At 41.5% G+C, this 21,596-nt stretch overlaps 2 protein-coding genes across 7 annotated transcripts in view; both read left to right on the top strand.

The window, feature by feature from the left end:
* Nucleotides 1–13,019, top strand: part of LOC148412533 (single-stranded DNA-binding protein 3) — a 34,633-nt gene extending 21,614 nt beyond the window's left edge. Inside the window, exons 5-18 of one of the 5 annotated variants that reach the window (XM_088432991.1) lie at nt 47–136; nt 2,708–2,791; nt 3,496–3,555; nt 3,635–3,701; nt 4,667–4,731; nt 5,436–5,497; nt 5,572–5,617; nt 5,740–5,775; nt 6,803–6,854; nt 6,985–7,055; nt 7,260–7,338; nt 7,416–7,444; nt 8,123–8,224; nt 10,221–13,019. In XM_088432991.1, the coding sequence (XP_088289117.1) occupies nt 47–136; nt 2,708–2,791; nt 3,496–3,555; nt 3,635–3,701; nt 4,667–4,731; nt 5,436–5,497; nt 5,572–5,617; nt 5,740–5,775; nt 6,803–6,854; nt 6,985–7,055; nt 7,260–7,338; nt 7,416–7,444; nt 8,123–8,224; nt 10,221–10,376 (999 nt within the window). In that variant the 3' untranslated portion in view covers nt 10,377–13,019. Of the gene's footprint in view, nt 1–46; nt 137–2,707; nt 2,792–3,495; nt 3,556–3,634; nt 3,702–4,666; nt 4,732–5,435; nt 5,498–5,571; nt 5,618–5,739; nt 5,776–6,802; nt 6,858–6,984; nt 7,056–7,259; nt 7,339–7,415; nt 7,445–8,122; nt 8,225–10,014; nt 10,192–10,220 lie in introns of those variants that run through there. The other 4 variants (XM_088432990.1, XM_088432993.1, XM_088432992.1 and 1 more) reach the window with 4 other exon arrangements.
* A 775-nt stretch (nt 13,020–13,794) lies between these two features.
* On the top strand, nt 13,795–21,587 carry LOC148412532 (RNA polymerase II elongation factor ELL-like). Of its 2 annotated transcripts, none has more exons than XM_088433519.1 (11): nt 13,795–14,104; nt 15,335–15,379; nt 15,460–15,581; nt 16,273–16,436; nt 16,971–17,251; nt 17,941–18,396; nt 18,853–18,940; nt 19,201–19,267; nt 19,731–19,902; nt 19,985–20,029; nt 20,891–21,587. In XM_088433519.1, the coding sequence occupies exons 1-11, from the start codon at nt 13,985–13,987 to the stop codon at nt 21,014–21,016; spliced, it is 1,686 nt and encodes a 561-aa protein (XP_088289645.1). In that variant the 5' UTR covers nt 13,795–13,984; the 3' UTR covers nt 21,017–21,587. The 2 variants fall into 2 exon arrangements, with proteins under 2 accessions (XP_088289645.1, XP_088289644.1); XM_088433518.1 differs by having other exon boundaries at nt 20,805–21,587.
* The last annotated feature ends 9 nt before the right edge of the window (nt 21,588–21,596 follow it).

Here is a 21,596-nt window from a genome sequence, read left to right as displayed (position 1 = left end):
AAACATCCCGTTGAATGCTTGCCATTGTTTTTGTTTGTTTTTCCAGAGCGCGGCAGCAGCGCCCAGCCCGGTGATGGGCAACATGCCCCCCAACGACGCCATGCCAGGCGGTCCCATGCCTCCGGGCTTTTTCCAGGTATTGACCAGCCACAACCAAGCTGTCGATCAAATTCCCCTATCAATCAATCAATCAGTCAGTCAATCAATCAATCAATCATCTCTACGTCCAGTCGTCTCTCTTTTGCCCCACTTATTCTTTGAACGTGAGATTCTTAGTCATATTTAGATCCACAATGAAAAATCTGAATTGAGTTGTAATAGTGCAAAAGAAAAGTTTTCAATTTAAGGAAAATTGCACTAATCGAGTTTAAATCATTCCGTTTTGTTCACACGCTTGCTTAAGCTTCTTAAAATGTATTATCAAGCAGTTATTTTAATGTTGTTTTTCTCACAGCATTACATACAGTATTGTTCTTAAAAATAAAATCTTACTGTAGTAGTAATGAATTATTGGAACATCAACAACAATAGCACAAAATTATTAGAACCGTCTTTATTTCCATAAAATAGTTGAAATAATTTCTCATACAGTTTACAATAATGCCATTTATTCTTCTGGGAATAAGATGACTTTCCTCTTGGGACATACAGCATTTTTTTTAAATTCAGCATCAAGTCAAAATGTGTCTTGTATACATTATAGATAGATAGATATAGATTCAGCAATCGTTTGCAGATTTGAATTTTTTTTCCTGTTATTACACATATATTGGATTTTTATCAGCATTTTCTGCAGAATTTGGGAGAATTCAGTTTGTTTTTTTCCCTTCCCTCAGTTCTACGCTGATCTTTGCTAACTGCTGTTCAGCCTAGTCCCAATGTCCCACCAAAAAATAAAAATATGACCAATTTCTAATATTTCTATGGAAGTTAAAAAAAAAACCTTTCAAAAGCTTGTTTGAGGTTTAGAATTAAAAAGCAAAATTACAATAATGGCTCATAAAACAAGACTTGTTTTGAGCAGTCTTTTTTTTCTTTTGCGGAGAAAAACAAAATCTGAACTTTTATTTCCAATCCATAACACCCTGTCCTTGCCCCCAACACTGTTTGGATCCCTTTCATGACATCTCAGCATTCATTCCCCCGCTCACACGCGTGTCCTCTCCCACTCCATCTTCCATCCCTGCCTCTGCGATGCTGAGAGGGGGCTCGCATCACCGCATCATAGCTACACCGCCGTTCATCAGCGAGAACGCTGCGCGCGACGCCGTGATGGACAGCTTTGGCATTTGGCCCGAACGCGATAAGGTAGCGGGGAGGGACGGAGGCATGAGAAATGTGAAAGATCACCTCCACCTGGACTGGCTGTCACCCACCCGCCACTATTGTTTTGGTGCTGTATGCAAGGCGCGGAGGCTAATGATTGCATAAGTGAGCGAGGGAGCGAGAGAGTAAGGAATGAGAGAGCTATTTATAACGTGGCGGTGTAGCGAGGGTCTGCGTGTGTGTTCTGTTGAAGGGACTTGTTTTGACAGGGAGCCTCGCTTGTTTTCCACGTTTTCTGGTTGCAGTCGGGAGGTGACTTAGTCTCAATGTCGCGGGCATTTTCCCCGCGATGATGCGACACGTCAAGCAAATGGTCCCATTTGCGTGTTTCACGCAACAGTATTTCGTACTTGAGGAAATATCCGAAATCTCGGGCTCATCCTTGAGACACGCGATCATCTACTCGTATGTCACTATATTCAATTTCACGATGCCGAGGAACATTTTACGGCGCTAAAATTTTAGTCTATTGTTTCGAGTTGGAAATAAGGTGTCAATTTGCGGACTTTTATGAATATGTTAAAAATCATAACCTTACATTTTAATGGAGTGATCGGGGAAAAATAGGTTGGCAGGACATCTTTACTCTCAGAATTCTCGCTTTAAAATCAGAAATGTCACTTTAAAGTGAGAATTTTGATGAATATTCACTACCATTGACGAAGATCTATTTTGACTGGGGTGGCAGTTGATGAGTTCAAATCACGATGAATTCTTTATTCTCAGATTTGCAAGTTTATTCTCAGAATTCTCAAAAATTGACTGAAACCGAAATTCAAGTCCAAATTCTGAGAATAAACTGAGAATTTTGACTTTACTCTAAGAATTCAGTCAGAATTAATAGTGAATATATAAATTTTGACTGTAAAGTCAGAATACTTTCTTTATTCTTAGGATTCTGACTTTATTCTGTAATCAACACTATTATTTTTATACACACTTATCAAAGTGCAAGTCTGAGAACAGAATCCTGAGAATGAAGTCAGGATTCTCACTTTTAAAGTGAGAATTTTGAGAATATATACATTGGGAATTTTGGAATAAAGTCTGGATTTTCACTTTAAAGTTAGAAGACTGAGAATAAAGTTAGAATTCTGAGATCAAACTGAGAATACTGCTATATTGTTTTCATCTTCACTGGCCCTAATCCTGTTCCGGACATACCTACGCTATTCTGAATAGCGAGCCTGCCGTCGTGTAGCGGTGCTGGAGTAGCGTAGTGAGCAATCATGATCTTCCTATCGAGTTCCCTCAATGTATCCCACAATGCATCTTGAACAGCAGAAGTCAATTTCACAAGCTGGTCATCCTTTGATTAAGAAGGAGCGCTTGCTCCAGGTGTAACACCCCCCCCCCCCCCCACCTTTCTTCTTTCTTAAAGGGACCACCCGGCTCTCAGCAGTCCCCCCACGCACAGCCCCCCACACACAACCCAAGCAACCCCATGATGGGACCCCACGGCCAGGTAAGAGGCAAACACTCACTCGCCAGCAACCCTTTCTTCCTTTCATTCCCTCTAAAAGCCCACCCAAATACAAGCCCCGCCCCCCTCCCGATCAATCTCAGGCCCATCGGTCTGGTTCTAGTTCGAAAACCATAATCCTAACGCCCTCGGTCACAATTAGGAGAACGTCCAGGAGACGGCAGGCCGTGGCCCTCCTTCGCACTGCCCGGCATCGGGTGTTCCTGTGTGGGATAAATTATTCGCTTCTCGCCCCTCCCCTGGAGCTGCATGGGGGGTTGTGCACTTATCTCCCCCTGCTGCTCTTAGCGCATACACACACACACACACACCTCCGCTCTGCTTGCTTTTTCTCGCAGCTTATGAATAAAACAAGGGACCAAGCATGCGCTCACATCCTGACTTCAACTCTGCTCCTAAACAAAAAAATCAGAATTGGGGTTAGCCAGCGAGGTTGCTAATTCCAAGCCCGAGCCCGAAATCCTCGTCGTCGCCGTTTCTGGTTACCCGAGTCGGTACGCGCTTCCTCGGTTGTTGTTGTTGGCCTCGAAGCGTTTGCGTCTAACCGGCGCGACCGCGGGCCGTGTCGCCTTACGCCGACCGCGGCGAGAGCAGGGAGATGTGTGGCTTTGCACGTCATCCGCCTCATCTGTGCGTCCCCGGCGCTAACGTCCGTCTCAATTCTCACGCTTTGGCTCTTTTTGCAGCCTTTCATGTCGCCGCGGTACCCGGGCGGACCGCGCCCCGCGCTCCGAATGCCAAATCAGGTACAAAGCACGCCCCTTTTCTTACTCCGCTTGGAGCTGATCATACCTATCAGTTATAGCGTTATTTGTCCATGTTCAGCCTCCAGGCGGAATCCCGGGATCGCAGCCCCTTCTGCCAAACAGTTTGGACCCAACTCGACCGCAAGGTACGGTGTTTCTCTTAAAAGGAAAAAAAAATACCTTGGGTTCAATTCCATTCAAATTGTTTTCTTAGCCTCTTTGTTTTATCACAAAATATTGGAGTTTGCCCTTTTGGTACCCATTCATGTCATCTACTTTGGATTTCGTTTTTCTTTTTGTTAATAGACTTTACGTCTGCAGTGATTTGTAGGGAAAATAAAAGATGACAAATATTAAAAAGAGGAAACTATAATAAGAAATAATAATTTAAAACATACTAAAAGTAAAATACAAGTAAAGTAAATGTTAATATTACATGTAATGAAAATATAGCAATGTAATTAATAAAAACAAAAAATAAACCATCTCATTCTGTACAACTTTTTTTAATTCGAAGTAGTAAAACAGTAGTAGTAGATTTACAAAACAATGTTGGAAAGACATAAATTAAAAAAGAAAACGTTTTAAACATAATAAAAAAATAACTTATTTTTTGATTCATATGTTGCCTTTTTGAAGCCACAGTTGCTGTACATAAAGTGGATGGCAAAAAAATCTTAACTGGAAAAAAAAAATCAAGAAAAAATGTTAAAAGTAAAATATGAAAATTATATTTCAAAAATGACAAGAAGAATCTCTAGCGTACAGTGGTCATTTCTGAAATTGAAAGCGTAAATTAGAACAAAAATGCATTGCAAAGTATTGCTGTAAAATAATTCAGTGAGTAAAAAAAAAAAAAAGAGGGTAAATATTCTAAAATAATACACAACGTTGAGACCCCTATTTATTCACAATCACTTTACCCTCGACGTTAGTGAGTCTGGCCCAGGACGACAGAGGTCTGTGGAGATCCCGTCTGGAGATTACAGCCACAGGGTTTCGAACTAATGGGATTAGGACGCAGCAGCCTAGTCTGTCACGTGTCTCAGTTAGACTTTAGGAGACCAGCCATCTACGGAATTAATGCGAGCTTTTGGGGTTTTCCTTTCAGGGCATCCCAACATGGGCGGCCCGATGAGGATGAACCCTCCTCGAGGAATGGCCATGGGCCCACAGGTACCGCTGTCACACCCACACGCATCTAGAGATATGTCGCGCGATTTTCAAGTTTTTTCGGGTTTGGAACCACACGACAGCACTTATTTAAGAGCCACTCCAAAATTATGTGCAGCCCAGATTAAAACCCTCTATCATGCATGTCATTGGATTCATTTGATTTGCATTCATTAATCTATTTGTCCGATAGTGTGTACAGTATTAATGAATGAATAAAATATCCAAACAAACCGCTCAGTAATTCTGTGCGATTTTTAGGAGAAATATTTCGGCAATATATTGCTACATAGCACAAGTGTCAAACTCGAGGCCCGGGGGTCAGATCTTAATAAATAAGATAAAATCATCAAATAAATGTTTTGCTTCAAGGCCTGTTGCCAATAGCTTTAGTTGATCCTTTAATATGAATCTTTTCCGGTAAAATGTTTCCTTTCTCAATGAGCAGTCGAGCAACTTTTTAAAGTAAATGTATCTAAATGTCTGTCTTTGTACCGGCGACTCTCCTCTATGTTTCTTTGCGATGTTAAAGGAGTTCAGCTGTAACAGGAAGTAACTAGAACAGGAGATGCACAATGAAATTAAATGAAATGCTGAATTACCATGATGCCAAAACGAAACAAATTAGTCTTCTTTCTCGAGGCACCGCAATACCCGCTATGATCATTTACCATATGAAACGCGTCCTTTTCTCTTCCATCTTCCAGAATTACGGGGGTATGAGACCACCACCCAACTCCATGGGCGGCCCCATGCCAGGAATGAACATGTACGGTCACGTCCTTTCTATGCTCGTTCTGATTGTGGTGATCATGTTTGTGATGATCCACGTTGTCTCCGCAGGGGTCCAGGAGGAAGAGGGCCATGGCCAGGGCCTAACGCCAACTCAGTAAGTCATCCACGTTTACGTTTCTGCTGTGAATGAGCACGAGCGTCGCCGCGTATTACTCGGCTCTTGATGGTCTTAATGGTCGCCCCGACCGAGATGTGATGCTTTGTTTCTCTCCGCAGATAGCGTACTCTTCTTCATCTCCAGGCAATTACGTGGTGAGTTGAGGAAAAAAAGGATACGCTACTTCAAAACAAAGTATATACACTCGGTCAAGCTTTTATGGTGCCAGTTTAGGGATACGGTATGTGATTATCGGCCTGATATTTGGCATTGTAACGAATATCGACACAAGCCACTTAAAATCTGATGGCCGATAATAAAACAATTGAAGTTACATTTTCAGTATATAACGATGTACATGCTATAAATTTTCAGTGAACCATATAACCTTTTGTTTTAGTTGAAAACAAACAAGGGAAATTTGAGCATTTCTCTTTTTTTTCCAAGTTATAGCGAACTTTATTTTCTGTAAAAAAAAACTATAATAAATTATTTACTCTGTTAAGTTTTTATGTAACTGTGAAAAACTATAATAAATGATTTACTTGGTTAAGTTTTTATGTAACTTTTCAAGACATGCTGATGGGCTTGAACTTTTTATTAGTTTTTACAACATAAATGTACATTGTTTAAAATTAATTTTGAAAATTTAATTAAAAAAAAATCTAATCTTAAAAGTGATTTAACAAACATTAAGTTTATGAGCTGAAGTTTGTATTTATTCATTTTAAATTTTGATGCCGACATTTTCCTTTTTATTGAAAATGACTTATCAGCTCCAAATATTGGTTATATGCTCATTGAGTACTAATACTAGATACTGATTTTGTTCCTGAAAAACGATCTCAGCCTATGTGTAGAGAAGTTAAGAATTTTCCTCTTGGGCTTATAGTAGTATTAATAAATATTCCCATTTAGTCTCATTTCTCGAGTATGAAAGACTAAAATCTAGTTTAAATTCTGAAAATCCGTTTCATCGTGTAGCCGTTTACACATACCTTTTGTTTAATTATTTTTAATGCCTAATTTCACAAACGTATGTATAATAACATAATTACGGCATTAAAGCAACCGGGAAGTCAAAAAGCTCGACGCAACGGAACGCGCTTCCTTTCTGAGGTTACATCATATATCTGTCCTCTGACGGATTACAAATTATAACCTCGTTCTGCTTCCTCTCAGGGCCCCCCAGGTGGCGGCGGACCACCCGGAACTCCCATCATGCCCAGCCCAGGTGGTGCGTCACGTACTTAAGAACCCCGCCCCCACCCCCTTCATCTTCCCCACTCCCCTCACCGCGCACGCCCGTCATTATTTGGTCAATGCGAGCGCTTAACTGAGCTCTTCCTGTTGGCTTTTCTCAGATTCCACCAACTCCAGTGAAAACATTTACACTATGATGAATCCCATTGGACCGGGAGGCAACAGACCTAACGTAAGTGCCAATTCCGCACATGTCCCGTTGACAGGAAACCCATCCCGTGAATTTTGAGCGCTCGCACTTGAAGCAACTCCGTTTCGGAAACAAAATTTTGCGGTCTGCATACTCAATATCCGGACAGGAGACTCTTAACCGGCCCGTTTATGACTGAAATTCACCATTAACGGCAAATGTCTGCTTTTCCACCCTTTGCGGCAGTTCCCAATGGGACCCGGACCCGACGGGCCGATGGGCGCCATGGGAGCCATGGAGCCGCACCACATGAACGGATCGCTCGGTGCGTTTTCTATGCTCCTACTTTTTGTGTGCTAGTCAAGTGTGCTTTGTGACTCAAGTGCCACGTGCTCCCCCCAGGGTCCGGAGATATGGACGGCTTGCCAAAGGTGAGTAACTTCAACTTCAAATCTTAACATTGCCTTCCGTTACCTAGTACTTACCTTACCTAGTTTACCTTATCTTAAGTAACACAGTTTACTTTGTGAAACCCAGTTACCTACTTCCTTTTGTTAGGAAAACCTATCCTATCTTACCTTATTTATCTAACATTAGCTTACCGGGTAAGCTAATGAACCCCAGTCCTCGAGGGCCGGTATCCTACATGTTTTCAAACTTTTTCCCTCCAAAACACACGATTCAAATGATAAGGATCATTTTGAAGCTCCTGCAGAGCTTGCTAATGAGCTAATCATTTGAATCGGGTGTGTTGGGGAAAGAAAACGGGAAAACATGCAGGATGCCGGCCCTCGAGGACTGGAATTTGACACCTATGGCTTACCTTCCAAAACGTAGGAGGGTTATCACTAGTTCCTATTTTTTGGAATCAAATTATTTTACCGATCATTCCATCGAAATATTGGATGTATTAAGAATAGAGGTAGACTGTTTATTTTTCAGGGTCGATACCGAGGCCATAAACCCATATTTGGAGCAGTTATTCAGTAACAGGGAAAATATCGGAGTCGTATTTACCTCATAACTCCTCCACTCAATCCCAATCTCTCCATTAGTATGTCTTTTTATTTTTTTTTGTCTTATTGTTTGCTTCGCTTGTTTCTGTCCAGAGTTCCCCAAATAACATGGGGGGCATGAACAACCCTCCCGGAACGCCGCGAGACGACGGCGAAATGGGCGGCAACTTTTTGAACCCATTCCAAAGCGAAAGTGTAAGTGGCAGCCTCACCACATACCCCCAAGGCTTCACCTTGACGCTGCCCCGACGTACCAGTGCATCAATGCAAGCCGATGTCAAATTGGGGCAATTATGTTTTGCGCAAAACTTTTGACTTTGCAGTGGAATGATTTTATTTTGGCTACCAAAATTCACTTCATGCAATCCCGCATTCTAAAAGGCAGTAGTTTAAAAAAAAAAAAAAAAAGACATGTCATCTGCTTGCATTGCAATATGACTTATCACCAAGAAATTCATGTTGTGCGCCTGTAACAGTGATGTGTTCTGATCAACACCTCATTTCCATTCATCTATGCTAAAAACTCTTAGCGTCACTCAGTTCAAAGGGGGAATGATGACTTCAGACTTTATCTTACCTTAGCTACCTTAATTTCATAGCCTTATCTTACCTACTGGCTTGACTTGACCTTGGCTAATTCCCATACATACCTTATCTTAGCTTTTAGAGGTGTGCCCAAAAAATCAAATCACAAACTAATCAATAATCTCATTTACTACGATTCGGAATTGATATAGTGTCCAGAAATCGGTTTTGCAAATAAAAAAAAACCCGCGCTGAACATGAACTGCCAAGGAAAAGGCAACAGTGTGTTGCCAACTTCAAAATAAACACTAAGAATTATGCAAGAATGTCAACGCAATGGCGGTAATACGCTTTATTTTCAAGTTAGCCTTCACAGCCGTGGTTACAACTAGCTAGCTTTACTCTTGGCGGCGTTGCTATTGTCTTCACATCCCTACCAACATCAACACACTGCCAGGAAAAAAAAAAACAAACAGTCATTGATTAAAGATGCTAAGAAACTAGTCATTTACTGTCATTGTACAATACAGCATGTCTCCCCTTAACCGATGCAAATCTTTTTTTTTTTCTTTAAGAAAAGCTTAAAACGTAATCGATTTCTGATTTATTAGACTTTAGAACCTTTCAAACGTCAATTGTATTGCTCCACAAAAAAATAATCGACAAAGAGTGGTCTGTTTTGATCATAGAAGAGAGCTGTTATCAAAAAGAAATAATTTAATTATTGATAAATATTTGTTAAAAAAGAAATCGATATAGTGTCAGACCTGTTCTCAAAAAGAAATACTTAAAATGATTATTTGTCCACATCAAAATATTCAAGTGTCCTTTTGGGGGTCATAGAAGGGATCATAGCTCGGTTCACAAAAATAAATCATTAACTTGACAGGTAACGAGAGGAAGCACGTAACAAGTTTGCTCAAACAATTCAATTATGGGGGAGAATCTGGGTTTTTATAATCGTGAAATTGAATAACCTACCGAACACAAAATTTGTTTTATGATCTTATAATTTCCCGAAACGTAAAACAATTCAATAATTATCCTTAAAGGATTTTTGCATGCTTGTTTGTTTAATTTCAAATCGGAGTACCCCCTGGAGTTCCTTCAAGTACCCCCAGGGTACTAAACTATCTTGCTCTACCTGCTAGCCTTATCTTCTTACCTAACCTGTCTTGCCTTGCCTCACTTAGTGTATCTAAACTAGCTTAGCAAAGCTAGCACTTACCTTTCCTGATGTCCCTTACTGATTTTGGCTAAGTTGCCAATTGACATTTTAGCTAGCAGAACTTAACTTTCATTCTACAGTGTCTATTACCGTACAGTAGCTTTGGAAGTTGGACTGTATGCCGGGAGCATGTTGCAGATCTCAGTGCTGGGTGTGATTGCCCCCTAGTGTTTAAAATATGCACATCCACTCATTTTTGCCCCCCCCTCCCCCTCCCCCTCTCTCTTTTCAGTATTCTCCCAACATGACGATGAGTGTGTGATATTATTTTTCCTTTTTTATTTGGGTTATTTTCCCCCCCTCTTGTTTTGTACACCCTTTTTTTTTGTGTGCCCCCTCCTTCCCGCAATTCTTACCTCACCCTCGGATCGGGCCTCCCCCTCCTCTTCCTTCTCTTCCTGTCCCACACCACGACCTTCCCCTTCGGGTGAACCGCAGCCCTCGTCCACGTCCTCCTCCGGAGCGGCCTTGGACCTCGCACGGACTCTGGCGAAAAAAACGGGTCCTCCAGGAGCATGCAAAATGGCCGCCGGGCCGGGCAGGAAGTCGCATCAGGTCAACAGGAAGAGCCTCTTCTCGGACTTGAGACAGTGAGCGCGGAGAATAAGGACAGTGACACATGCTCCAGGACACTATGGACTCTTCATCCACAATCGGACTTAATTATTATTATTATTATTTTATTTTTTTAAATAATTTTAATGTGTCGTTCCCGACCTCTACGTTTTTTTAACAGAGGTGTTGTGCTGATCTGTTTTTTTTTTTCCTCTTTTGTGTGTATGTATTGTATCATTGCTATTTTTATTATTGTATTATTGTTGTTAATTATATTACTATCGCTATGCTAACTTTTACTTTTGTTCATTCAAAAGGCACATTACTTTGCAAGAGAAGGCCTAATCATGTACACACATATGATGTCAACTCACTGCTTCCTGCTGGTAAAATTTTATCCCTCCATTATTGGACTTTTAAAAAGGTATTTCACCCAACCTCCTTTTTTTTTTTTTTTTTTTTTTGCAAGCCAACGTATTTCTGATTTACCTGATTTTTTTTGTTTGTTTACCCCACCTATTTTGACCCAAATATTTGTTTTCAATCTGCCCTGTTTTCTACCATACATTTTGACCTAAATTTATTTAGTTTTATCAAACTTTTGTCAGCTTCAGCGTAATCCACAGGTCTATTTTTCCCCATTTGTTGACTTCTGAGCCTAAAAAAAGCCACTTTCACACAGAGACCCCGCAAAATAACTTTATCGTAACTGTAAATATAAAAATTGGCATTCATTTTCCTTGCCTTTCATGCATAACCCCACAAAGTGGCACAAGCGGGACAAAGAAGTATTTATTTATCTGGTTTGGTGTAATTTTGTGATGCATTCTTTATCCTGTAAATAGCCTTCATTCTCTGGGTTATGTGTGAAATCCAAAACCAGAAATGTTTACGTTGTTGCGATAATTTTGCGGGCCTTTTCCTTTTTTATTTTTTACATATATATATATATATATATATATATATATATATATATATATTTGAGCTATCAATTTTCTGGGGGGGGGGGATCATGCTGTGTTGCTGCGTAAAAGCCCACACAGCTGCAACAGCGATTTGATGTGACCTTTTTTTCCATCCAGTTCCAGCAGAGCATTCTACATTTTACTCCTGCCTGCACTGTGTAAAAAGGCAAGGGGTGTATTCATTCAAATTTTTTGATGCTGTGATTTTGCAGGATCTCTGTGTGAAAGGTTCCATTGCTTTTCGTAATTGGTAATCTCTTCTAGCTGCACCACTCGTAGCAACGGTGTAAATATGCAGATCTAGACAGCACTGTGTCCTCTTCTGTGTGATGTCACGAGACCCACCCTACAAGGTACTGAAACTTTTTTTTTTTTTGGGGGGGGGGGGTCCCCTTACCAACTTTTTGCCATGCTGGGGTTCTCTTTCTTTTTGTTAGTTTGACCATTTGTCAACAGTGAATCCAAATATTTTTTGACGACACCTGTCAAGACGTGTTCCTTTTTTTTTATGCACATATAGTTCTTCAACAACAAAAGGGGTTTTGAATGACAACTTTTCACTGGGTGTTGCTCAGGGAGGAGTAACATCCATGCGCTCTTTTTTTTTTTCTCTTTTCATGGCCCCCCCCAAAAAAAAAGCATGAGCTGGTCACATCTAGGTTTTTTTTAATGTATTTTGTACATACTCAACATGGGCTATAGATTAGACTAGCGTGCCCCCCCCCCCTTTTTTTTTAAGTTGATAATTCAACAACAATTAGTACAATAGAATTTGGATGCCCATCCTCCCCACCCCACCCCACCCCACACCAACTTTGCCCCTGGTGGGGCCCACGCAGGGACGCCATCCTCTGTCTGATTATTATTAACGTCGAGCTCTCATCTTTCTTTTTCTTTCTTGTAAATAGTGTACAATGCAGTTTTGATATCATTGACATGTTTTGATATTTCAAATCATAGAAACAGTGTGTGTGCGCACTCGGGCGCAGGATGTGCACATTCTACGACTTTAAATGAAAACTCGGCAAATGTTTATTTAAAAGAAGAAAAAAAAAAAAAAAAAGAACGGAGGTCCTGAAATTGAAACGTCACGCACAATCGTAACTGTGAATCGGACAGAAGAAGGCCATTTTGTTGATACATATCCCTTCTTCTGAGCTTATGAAGGATTTTTTTTTTTTTTAAATTGAGGATTTTTCATATACTCTTGTCCCAAAGTGCAGGCTTGCCCTTTTTATTATTTCTGTCAACAGCAATGAACATCTCTGTATTTTTATTGTGCCGTTGTAAAATACTGTAACATTTGAGAAGAAAAAAAAACAAAAACAAAAAACGGGGGTGCAGGGGACGAAATTGAGGACTGTTTCGTTTCAGTTCCTCGGTTTATTTTATTTTAATTTAGCAGTATTGAATATGATGAGGCATTGTGTCCACGGGGGGCTTTGCTTTGTTTCATGTTAGGATAGTTTTCCCATCCTAAATGTCTCGTGTAGTTTAAAGAAAAAAAAAAAAATAAAGATGTTTCTTCTTATTTGTATGTTTCTTTGCATTGTAAATTTTCTTTCAGTGCAAAAAAAATGTTATCAAGGGCAGGTGAAAAATACCTGTTTTGTTTTTTTGTTTTCATTAATTTGTCAGTCATTTTTGCCTGTGCCCCCTTGCTGTAGATACATATTAAAAACAAATAAAATGACTTCACTCCTTTTGCCATGAACAATAGCTGCTTTTTATCAGTGACGTTTATGTCGTTTTCGCCAATTGTATTTTTTCATATTTTTTATATACATAATTTATTTGTGTTTCTTTTTTAAATTATTAAAAATTTTCACGTTTGTACACTTTTGGAACGCTGGCTCCCTCTAGCGGTATGCAAAAGAATCACCGTTCAAACTTGCTTAATATTTCTAATTTCTTACATCGAAACACACTAGCGTCAACTGCATTATTTGTTTTGTGTGAATGAAATATGATCGTAGTCATCACCAGCTATTTTCCTCAACATATTTGAAGGCAGAAAGTCTGTGTTGAGGAATGAATATGAGTTGAATGTGACTCCCAAGCAGCCAGTTTGAACTTGTCCTTGTTTCGCTGCCTGGGGCCTACAATATCCAGTTGAACTCTTGCTCTGATTCAGAGAAGACGAACGGTAGTGAGCAATAGGGGACGTGGTAAAAGCCTGAAGAAAAAGTTCCCTTCCTACCCAATTAAATAAAAGAATGCGGGACTTTTATGTTGAACTTTTTATAACTTCTTGATTAAAAAGAAATAAGTTAATGTAATGATTTAGAAAGTGAACATATTAACATTACAAAAAAAAACTCAAGCGTGTAATAAAGAAAAAATTCCAAGTTCAGGCGAAAGCCGGGGGGTGTTGAAGAAATTCCCCAATGCGCAAGCGGGAAGCCAAACAGGAAGTGGGTGTTTACGTCATCCTCGACGTCACCGTTTATTTACGCCCGTGAACCAATCGAGCCCCGCTTCAGCATGTTGACGTCACACGACGTACTCCAGAAGAGAGCGCGAGAAAAAAAGGGGGACCACAAGCAGCGTTCTTATTTTTTTCCCCCCCTATCGCCTCTCCAGTCTTCCCCCATCTTCGCCCAATGTCCGTTTGTCTAACCCCCGAACTCGGAAGCAGCAACCGGCCGGCCAGGTAGGCGGGCGGCCTCGCTGCGTGCGGCTATGCTGGAGGAGAACCGCGGCTACGGGCTGTCCGGCGGCTCGTTGGCGAACATCTCGGTGTTTCACCTCAAACTAACTGACAGCGCGGCGACAGCCATTAGCAACCTCCACCACAACAAGGTAAGCTAACTCAATTAGCCGCCTTTAGCCTCCGTCTTGCTAACATTTTCAAACAATAAAAGTCACTATTTCAATTAAAAATGGAATTCCGTGTTACATAAGAGAATGCGGAAAGAACAGACGAGAGAGGCAGTGGTAGGAAGTAACTAAGTACAAATACTTCATTACTCACAGCAAGGTGCATTTTTTTCCACGCATCTGCAGTTTCGTCGTATATATTTTGCTCTGCTTTTCTATTAACACTCCCTGCGTTTGTACTACGATTATTCTACTTTGTACCTCAGTGGTTTTTTTTCAACTTTTTCTCTTGAGTACAAACAGATCTAGCTAGCGCTACAAAGTTATTGTTATGCATTTTACCGCAAAAGGAATTCAATTCGATTCAGGGTTAAACCAATTTAATGTAAATACCGTAATTCTCAAAGTATAAGACGCATTTTTATTTCCAAAAACAAAATTATATGTGCTCAAAATAAACTTCAATTAGATTTTTTTTCTTAATTCAACGCCATTCAAAGAAGATTCATAAGCCGAGTTTTGATGCACAGATTTGGGCAGATGTCATTTGGCTGTTAGCAGCCTGTGCCTATTGCAGCTAAATAGCGGCTTTGGTTCTTACGGCTTTATTTTCAATAAAAGAAGCAAGCGGACTGAACCAACGTTCGAGTACATCCTTCAGAGATAATCATGTTAAAATTTTTGTGTCTCCAGCTGATTCAATTAAGAGTGCATGGGTTAGAGAACATGAAATGATATTCCATTCGACCCGTTTATTACTTATAGTCTGTTGGCATGTACACATAAATATAAACTTGTTGGAACACAGCAACTTCAGACATTTATGGCATAAAGAACTCGAGCGGCGTCGCCAGAAAAAGAAAAACAACTTCAAGTTGGGCGAGTCCTTGAGACACTTTTGCTTTTAGGTCATCAAACACGCACCCGTAAAAAAAAGAACATTGGTCGATTACATTCAGACAGGAAGTTGACTCACTTCCTCTATTGAAACACTTCTTCTACTGCTTCCTCTGACCCATAACATGGAAAGCACAGTTAATCTCCTGCTGGGCTTTTCCACTGTCCTGTTACCACGGCGACGGGAGGAGTTCTTCGCTTCATCAAGTGTTTTTCTCCAATTTGAAGAATTTTCTTGTATTTAATGTTACATTTCCGATTGTGTAGAAAGGTGAAAATCAAAAGATGAACGTTTTTTTTCTTCTCCTCCTCCAGGCTTCATTAGCTCCTCCCACCATCTGTTTCAATGGGAACCAGGGGGTAAGAGGATCCTCCCAATATCGTTTGATTTATACGCTTCTGGTTTTGTAATTCTCTGCGTATTTCTGCCCCCGACTCAGAAAATCACAATTCCCAGCTCCAAGAACGGCGGCGATGGCAGGGTCTTCTCCTTCGGCGTCACCAACGTCGCCCGCGACAATCCGCACGGTAGCTTCGACTGCATCCACCAAGTCGGATCCGGGTGAGACAAAAGAACGCCTTGATGGCTACGCACCCTGCTATATATAGATATGAAAACAAAACAACAAAATGTGTCATGCTCCAATTAATTTGCTCTTCGTTTGAAAAGAAAAGTGCAGTGTTCCTGTTGGAGAATTGTAACAGTATTTAACGAAATAAAAGCATACAATGAGTTGCGAAAGAGACACTACAACAAAATCTTGCAATTAATTTGCTATTAATTTGAAAAGAAAGGTGTACGGTTTCTGTCGGAGAAATGTGACCGAGTTTAACAAGGTGAAGTCATACCATGTTTTGCTAAGGAGACACTATTAGACAATATAGCAATATGTTGAGTTATGTTTCAATTAATTTGCTCTTAGTTTGAAAAGTGTGCTCTTCCTGCTTGTTATAGTCTCACAGGGCTACAAATAACCCCATCTAAGAATGACTGACTGAAAACTTTCCATCTAATTTTTGGTAGCCCCATTTCCTTACTAGCTGGTCCCACCTAAGAGAGGGCGGTACCGTATATTCAATAGAAGGTATGAATATGTGTTATTTTGCTACCTTAGAAGGACTCACCGTAACACAATTTAGCAATGTTTTGCTCAAGTTCCAGTTAATTTGCTCTTGATTTGAAAATAATTATATACTGTTCCTGTCACGACATTAAGATTTGCTGATAACAAAGCACGGTGTGCGTTTTATAGCTCGGCGCAGGTGCTGTCGTGTCTGGGCGTGATCCAGAAGAAGATGACGGTGAGGGCCACGGACGACTCCTACGACAAAGCCCTGCAGAGCATGGCGCAGGCCGAGGAGGAGAACCGCAGCCGGGGGGCCATCGTCATCAAGCAGGGGGGTCGCTTCAAGCAAGGTAGGACGCCGCTCCGCTCTATTTCCCTAGAGGCGATTTAAGTTTGCGCTTTTTGAAGGGTATGCGTACTTGCTTTTTTCATGAATTAGTATTGCAAAATGTTTTTCTGGCTTTTTCTCGGAGTAGTTGCCTTCTCATACTTGCATGCATTTTGACCACTGAACCTTTACGATTTCATCCAGAGACAGGCATACAAAAATATTTTTCTGAATTTGTACTGATTTAGTGTCTGCCCAATAAATCAGGAAGGAACCAAAATGCTTAATATGGGTCGTGGGAAAAAATGCGCAGCCGGCAACAATCTCTTCCTGTGTATGAGCATATTCATTTTTATTGCTTTGTCGCCATCTTGTGGCGTCAATATACACTTACAAGCGCCTTTGCGCGACAAACGTTATCTACGTTCATGTTCCCTATTTTTATCAATTTTGGGGAATGCCACCTCTGCAATAAACAGGGGAACACTGCATAGATTTTAGGTATGGTTGAATTTTCGTACAATTCCAACAAGACTTCTGCTGTCGCCCCCCGCAGGCAAAAAAGTGACAGTGCGCGCCCCCGCCCCGGCATTAGCTGGCCTGACCAAACCCCGGCAACCCACCAAGTCGCTCCTCTCGGGCGGCGGCGCATCCAAGGTCAGGAAATGCATGGCGGCATCCAACGGGAGGTGTGGCGTGCAACAGCGTCCAATCAGAGAGCGAGTGTTGCACCTGCTGGCCCTCCGGCCCTACAAGAAGCCAGAGCTCTTGCTCAGGCTCCAAAAGGACGGGCTGACGCCGCCTGATAAAAGCATGCTGGACTCTGTCCTCAATGATGCAAGTACCTTCTTCTTTTTCGAAATAAATCTCCTGATTATGGCCTTACATATATATAATGGAATTTGTTGATATGTGGACCTGTCTCTCAAAACAAGGCATATCTTCATTTTTACAAGAAATGCTTTGGTGAGAAATGCAAGGAAGTTGTGCAAAAAAAATGACCTGATGCCACTACTTCACACAACTTTGTGACAGTTTGCTTAAAAAGATTAAATAATATTTACACTTTTTTTCTGAACAATATATTTACCGATGAATAGCTAGTCCCACGGATTGAAAGTTTGTGTATAATTGATGCCCTTTAACTTGCATTGGGATAAAACAATCGTTATTTTACTAACGATACATCTTTTGACTAATTGAAAATCTGTATTTTTTTCTGCTAAAAATCTGAATCCTTAAAAAAAATCCACATTGGTTGGGCCCTAGATGTCAACATTTGTATAGTAAAGAATTAGACCCATGAATAGCATATTTAGCCTGAATAAAAATGGGTTCCAAGGATTGACCCTTGAGGAACCCCGCATTCAATCCGATTCAAAACTTTATAAAATATCTCCTTTCTCGTACCATTCCAGGGCTGTTCCGTTTAGTCCCAGCCAAGTTTCTGAACTGAATTTTATCAATAATAGCGTACTTTGGCCATTTCTATTGTGAACTGCTAATGATTTTTTTGATGCATACAGGTGGGGCAACTTAATAGCAGGGACAGCACAATGGTACTGAAGGACGGCTTGTACAAAGAGCTGCAGAAGGACTGGCCCGGTTATACGTCGGGAGACCAGCAGCTCCTCAAAAGAATCCTTGTCAGGAGACTGTTCCAGCCTCAACAGAACCTCCTCGCCATCCCCGAGACCCAGGTCAGCCCGCTTCGGGACACGCCCAACTCGTCGCCGGCGCACCGGCCCAAACCCGCCCCGGCCGAGGAATACACCGACCCCCTGGCCAGCAAGAAAACCAGGATATCGCACTTGACCCGCAAAGCCGCCGCCGCGCCGGGCGACGACGTCCGCTCCGAGGATTCGCCGGACCCCCGCAAACTTTTGGACTCCTTGTCGGAGGCCTGCGGGCGGGAAACGGCTCCGGTGACCAGCGGCCCTCGAAACTCCGCTAAAAGGAAGAAGAGCAGACACAGAGAACAGGTGAGTAGAATTTGGGGTAACAGACGGGAAATGGTCCTCACGAGCTACTATGTAAACAAATAAGGTGCAACTCAATTTTTGGATGACGGACGTCATCAGTCTTCTATGCAATATGGCTTGCATTTTAACATTCAGTGCCAAAGACGTATATTTACGTTTTTTTGTTGTTTTTTTTTTTTCCCAAGTCGTTAGATACCATGAAGTATTTACCTGGAATTTAATGTTTAGACTCTTAAAAAACTTAAAAAGAAGTCTTAACATGAAATTCGGAATTATATTGAATCCGTGAAATATGTTAAGCAGCAAAATCCAGCCATTTTTATGCATGCCACTAGCTTTTGACTGAAAATGGCGTCACAATTGCTCAGTTAACGACCAATCAAGGCTCGCCTGTTTTCAAAGTTTGGTCATGTGACATTCACAAGCCGAGCCTTTATTTCCCTTGTGTGACTTCAGAAGGAGGAGAAGAATCGAGGCAGCAAAGACAGGAAAACAGAGGCCGCTTCAACTGATCTAAGCGCTCAGCTTGCTGTGGACCCCACTGGTGAGCATCATAGTTTTTTTTTTTGTTTGTTTGTTTTTTTTCTCTGATGCCAATTTTCCTTCTAATGGACGCAGGGATTTGGTGGCCAGAAATCCCGATTGTTATTGGTCTCCGTTTTTGAACCTCCAGTGTTCTCATTTCCACAAATTAGTCAATCTTTGACAAGCAAAAAAAAAAAAAAACTTTTAAAGTTCTTGTTTATATTTTCATGTGGTTTTTGTTTGTTTGTTTGTTTTAAACCCATGCAACTTTGTTGACAGATTCTGGCTATGTGACATTTGACTCCGATGGCCTTCAAGCAAGCGAGCAGAACACGGATTATTTAGCGTGAGTAGATGAATTTTCTGTTTGCTGACATAAATTGACCGCCGCTCAATGGAACGTTGCAAGAATGACAGGAAAATCAATGTCACAAATCCTATTCAAATGGAATCATAATGGTTTTATATGGTACACAATTTGGACAATGATTATATTTGTACACAAAATCTCACACGTCTAGCTGCAATCGCAGAGAAACGTCAGAATCGTCGCATTTTGAAATGTTACAGGTTTTAATCATCTGCTAGAAATTTCAGCTCCCTTGTGTTCATTCCCCATTGATTCTTTTATGATATCATCGGAAAAAAACCCTGAAAATGTCCATAATTTGTAGCACAATACCGCAAGGGGATTAAAAACAACAACAACAAAAAAACAACAGTTGTTCTTGCAGTTTGTGCCGGCGTAAAATTCAAACTAAAAGGCCCGAGATTTCCTAACGTCTTTTCTGTTGCGGCCACGCGTGCAGAACCTACTCTGAGATCAGCGGCCCCGCCCAGCGCCAGCGCTACAAAGAGGAGTTCAACCAGGAGTACAGCGAGTACCGAGACCTGCACGCCCGCATCGACGGCGTCACCCGCCAGTTCATGGAGCTGGACGCGCAACTCAAGCAGCTCCACCGCGACTCGCACAAATACAAGGTGAGACACAGGTGGCGCTACGACAGGACGCTAGCCAATAAGATACCGTCGGGTCATTCAACTGATGTCGTCTTTCTTGCAGACTATTCACAATCAGATCGTCCAGGATTATCGGCAAATAAAAAAGGTTGGCCGTTTTAGAAGTACCCCAATTCCCCGATTATCGGACGCACCCGTGTATAGGATGGACTCGCAATTTTAGGAGCAAATTCTGGTATTTTGTATGGTACCATTTCGCCATTGTACCGTCGAATGCACTCGAAGCAGGTGCTTTTCCTTTTCCTCGTTTCCACGCGGCGCGAGTTCCTTTTAACAATACCCGAAATTGCCCAAAAAACACAATTAATAATCGAGTCAAAAGGAATTCCTTTCCGTGTTTTCTAACAGGCGCTGTTCTTAATTGAAACAGCCGGAGACATGGCTTTTACATGATCCTCTATGTTTTAGTAGTATTCCTGCATGTCAACAAGGATGGACTCGGATGTTGGTTCAGTCCGCTCGCTTCTTTTGTTTTCAATAATGTAACCTCAGCTCACGATCGCTGCAGCAGGCACTGGCTGCCAACAGCCAACTGGCGTCCGCCCTCGAGCTGGTCCCGTTACGGCGAATATTGAAAGTAAGAATACGACCGATTTGAAAAGGCGCATCTGTCCGTCCAAACTCAAAAAAAAAAAAATTATAGGGCGCACCTATACTTTTGTGAAAAGAAGTGCGTCTTATATTTGGGGAATTACGGTATTTAGTTTTCGTACACGTCCGCATTTCCGTCTGATATACAAGTGTCTGTCTCTCTCTCGCTCGCTCGCTCTCTGTCTCTCGCTCATTCGTTCTCTCTCTCTCTCTCAATCTGTCTTTCTCTCTTTCCTCATTATTGTGCCTCCCTGTCTCATCTATCTGTCTAGCATCCATCCATCCATCCACGCTTCCATCTATCTTTTTCTGTCTCTCTCATTTTTTTTTTGTTTTGTTTTGTTTTTGTTTTCACCAGTCCAACCCCAACTATAGCCAGGATCGCTTGCGTTGCCAGTACCTCCACAACAAGCTAGCCCACATCAAGAAGCTGATTTCCAAGTTTGACCAGCAGCAACTGGAGCAGCATCGCGCCCCCAACTGAGGAGGAAAAACTTCCGCAGTCAACGTCGACTTAGTAGGGCACTGGAAACTCGGCTCTTGCCGCATAAATAGGCGGCGGCCGGGCTGTGACGGGAAGCACACCGACTGGACCGCGCGTGACGAGTGTTACCGCCAAGGACGTACAGAGTGTCAAGCACTGAACCGCACAGCATTATGATGGATGGGGGGGGGGATAACACTTTTGGGCAAAGTCTTTTTACCGTCAATCTTCACATTGAGAAGACCGTCCTGATATTTTTGGGGAACGGTAAAAGAAAGCCTGTCAGTGTCAGTGTTGCTCTTAATTTAAGTACAGACATGTGCTGTTGTTCTTGACAGTGTTTGGAATCCACATTCAGGGATTTTTCTTTTGTGTTGCTGGAACTTAAAAGGACTCTGAGGTTGAAAACACTTTTTTTTTTTGCATGCTTCGTCTTACTGAACGCATGCCAATAGAGTATAGTTTATGTATGTCATTTTCTCGTTCACCTTTATTGCTTCGGTTAAAATAGAACTTAAAAAACGTACAATATCATGTGAATAAATCACTATTTGAATGTTTTTTAAAAGAACTAGTTACT

Source organism: Hippichthys cyanospilos, chromosome 14 (genome assembly GCF_059441005.1).
Source record: "Hippichthys cyanospilos isolate Australia breed blue-spotted pipefish chromosome 14, RoL_Hcya_1.0, whole genome shotgun sequence".
Classification (NCBI taxonomy): Eukaryota; Metazoa; Chordata; class Actinopteri; order Syngnathiformes; family Syngnathidae; genus Hippichthys; species Hippichthys cyanospilos.
The sequence above is the reverse complement of the archived record's forward strand: the minus strand, read 5'-3'. Positions and strand labels throughout refer to the sequence as shown.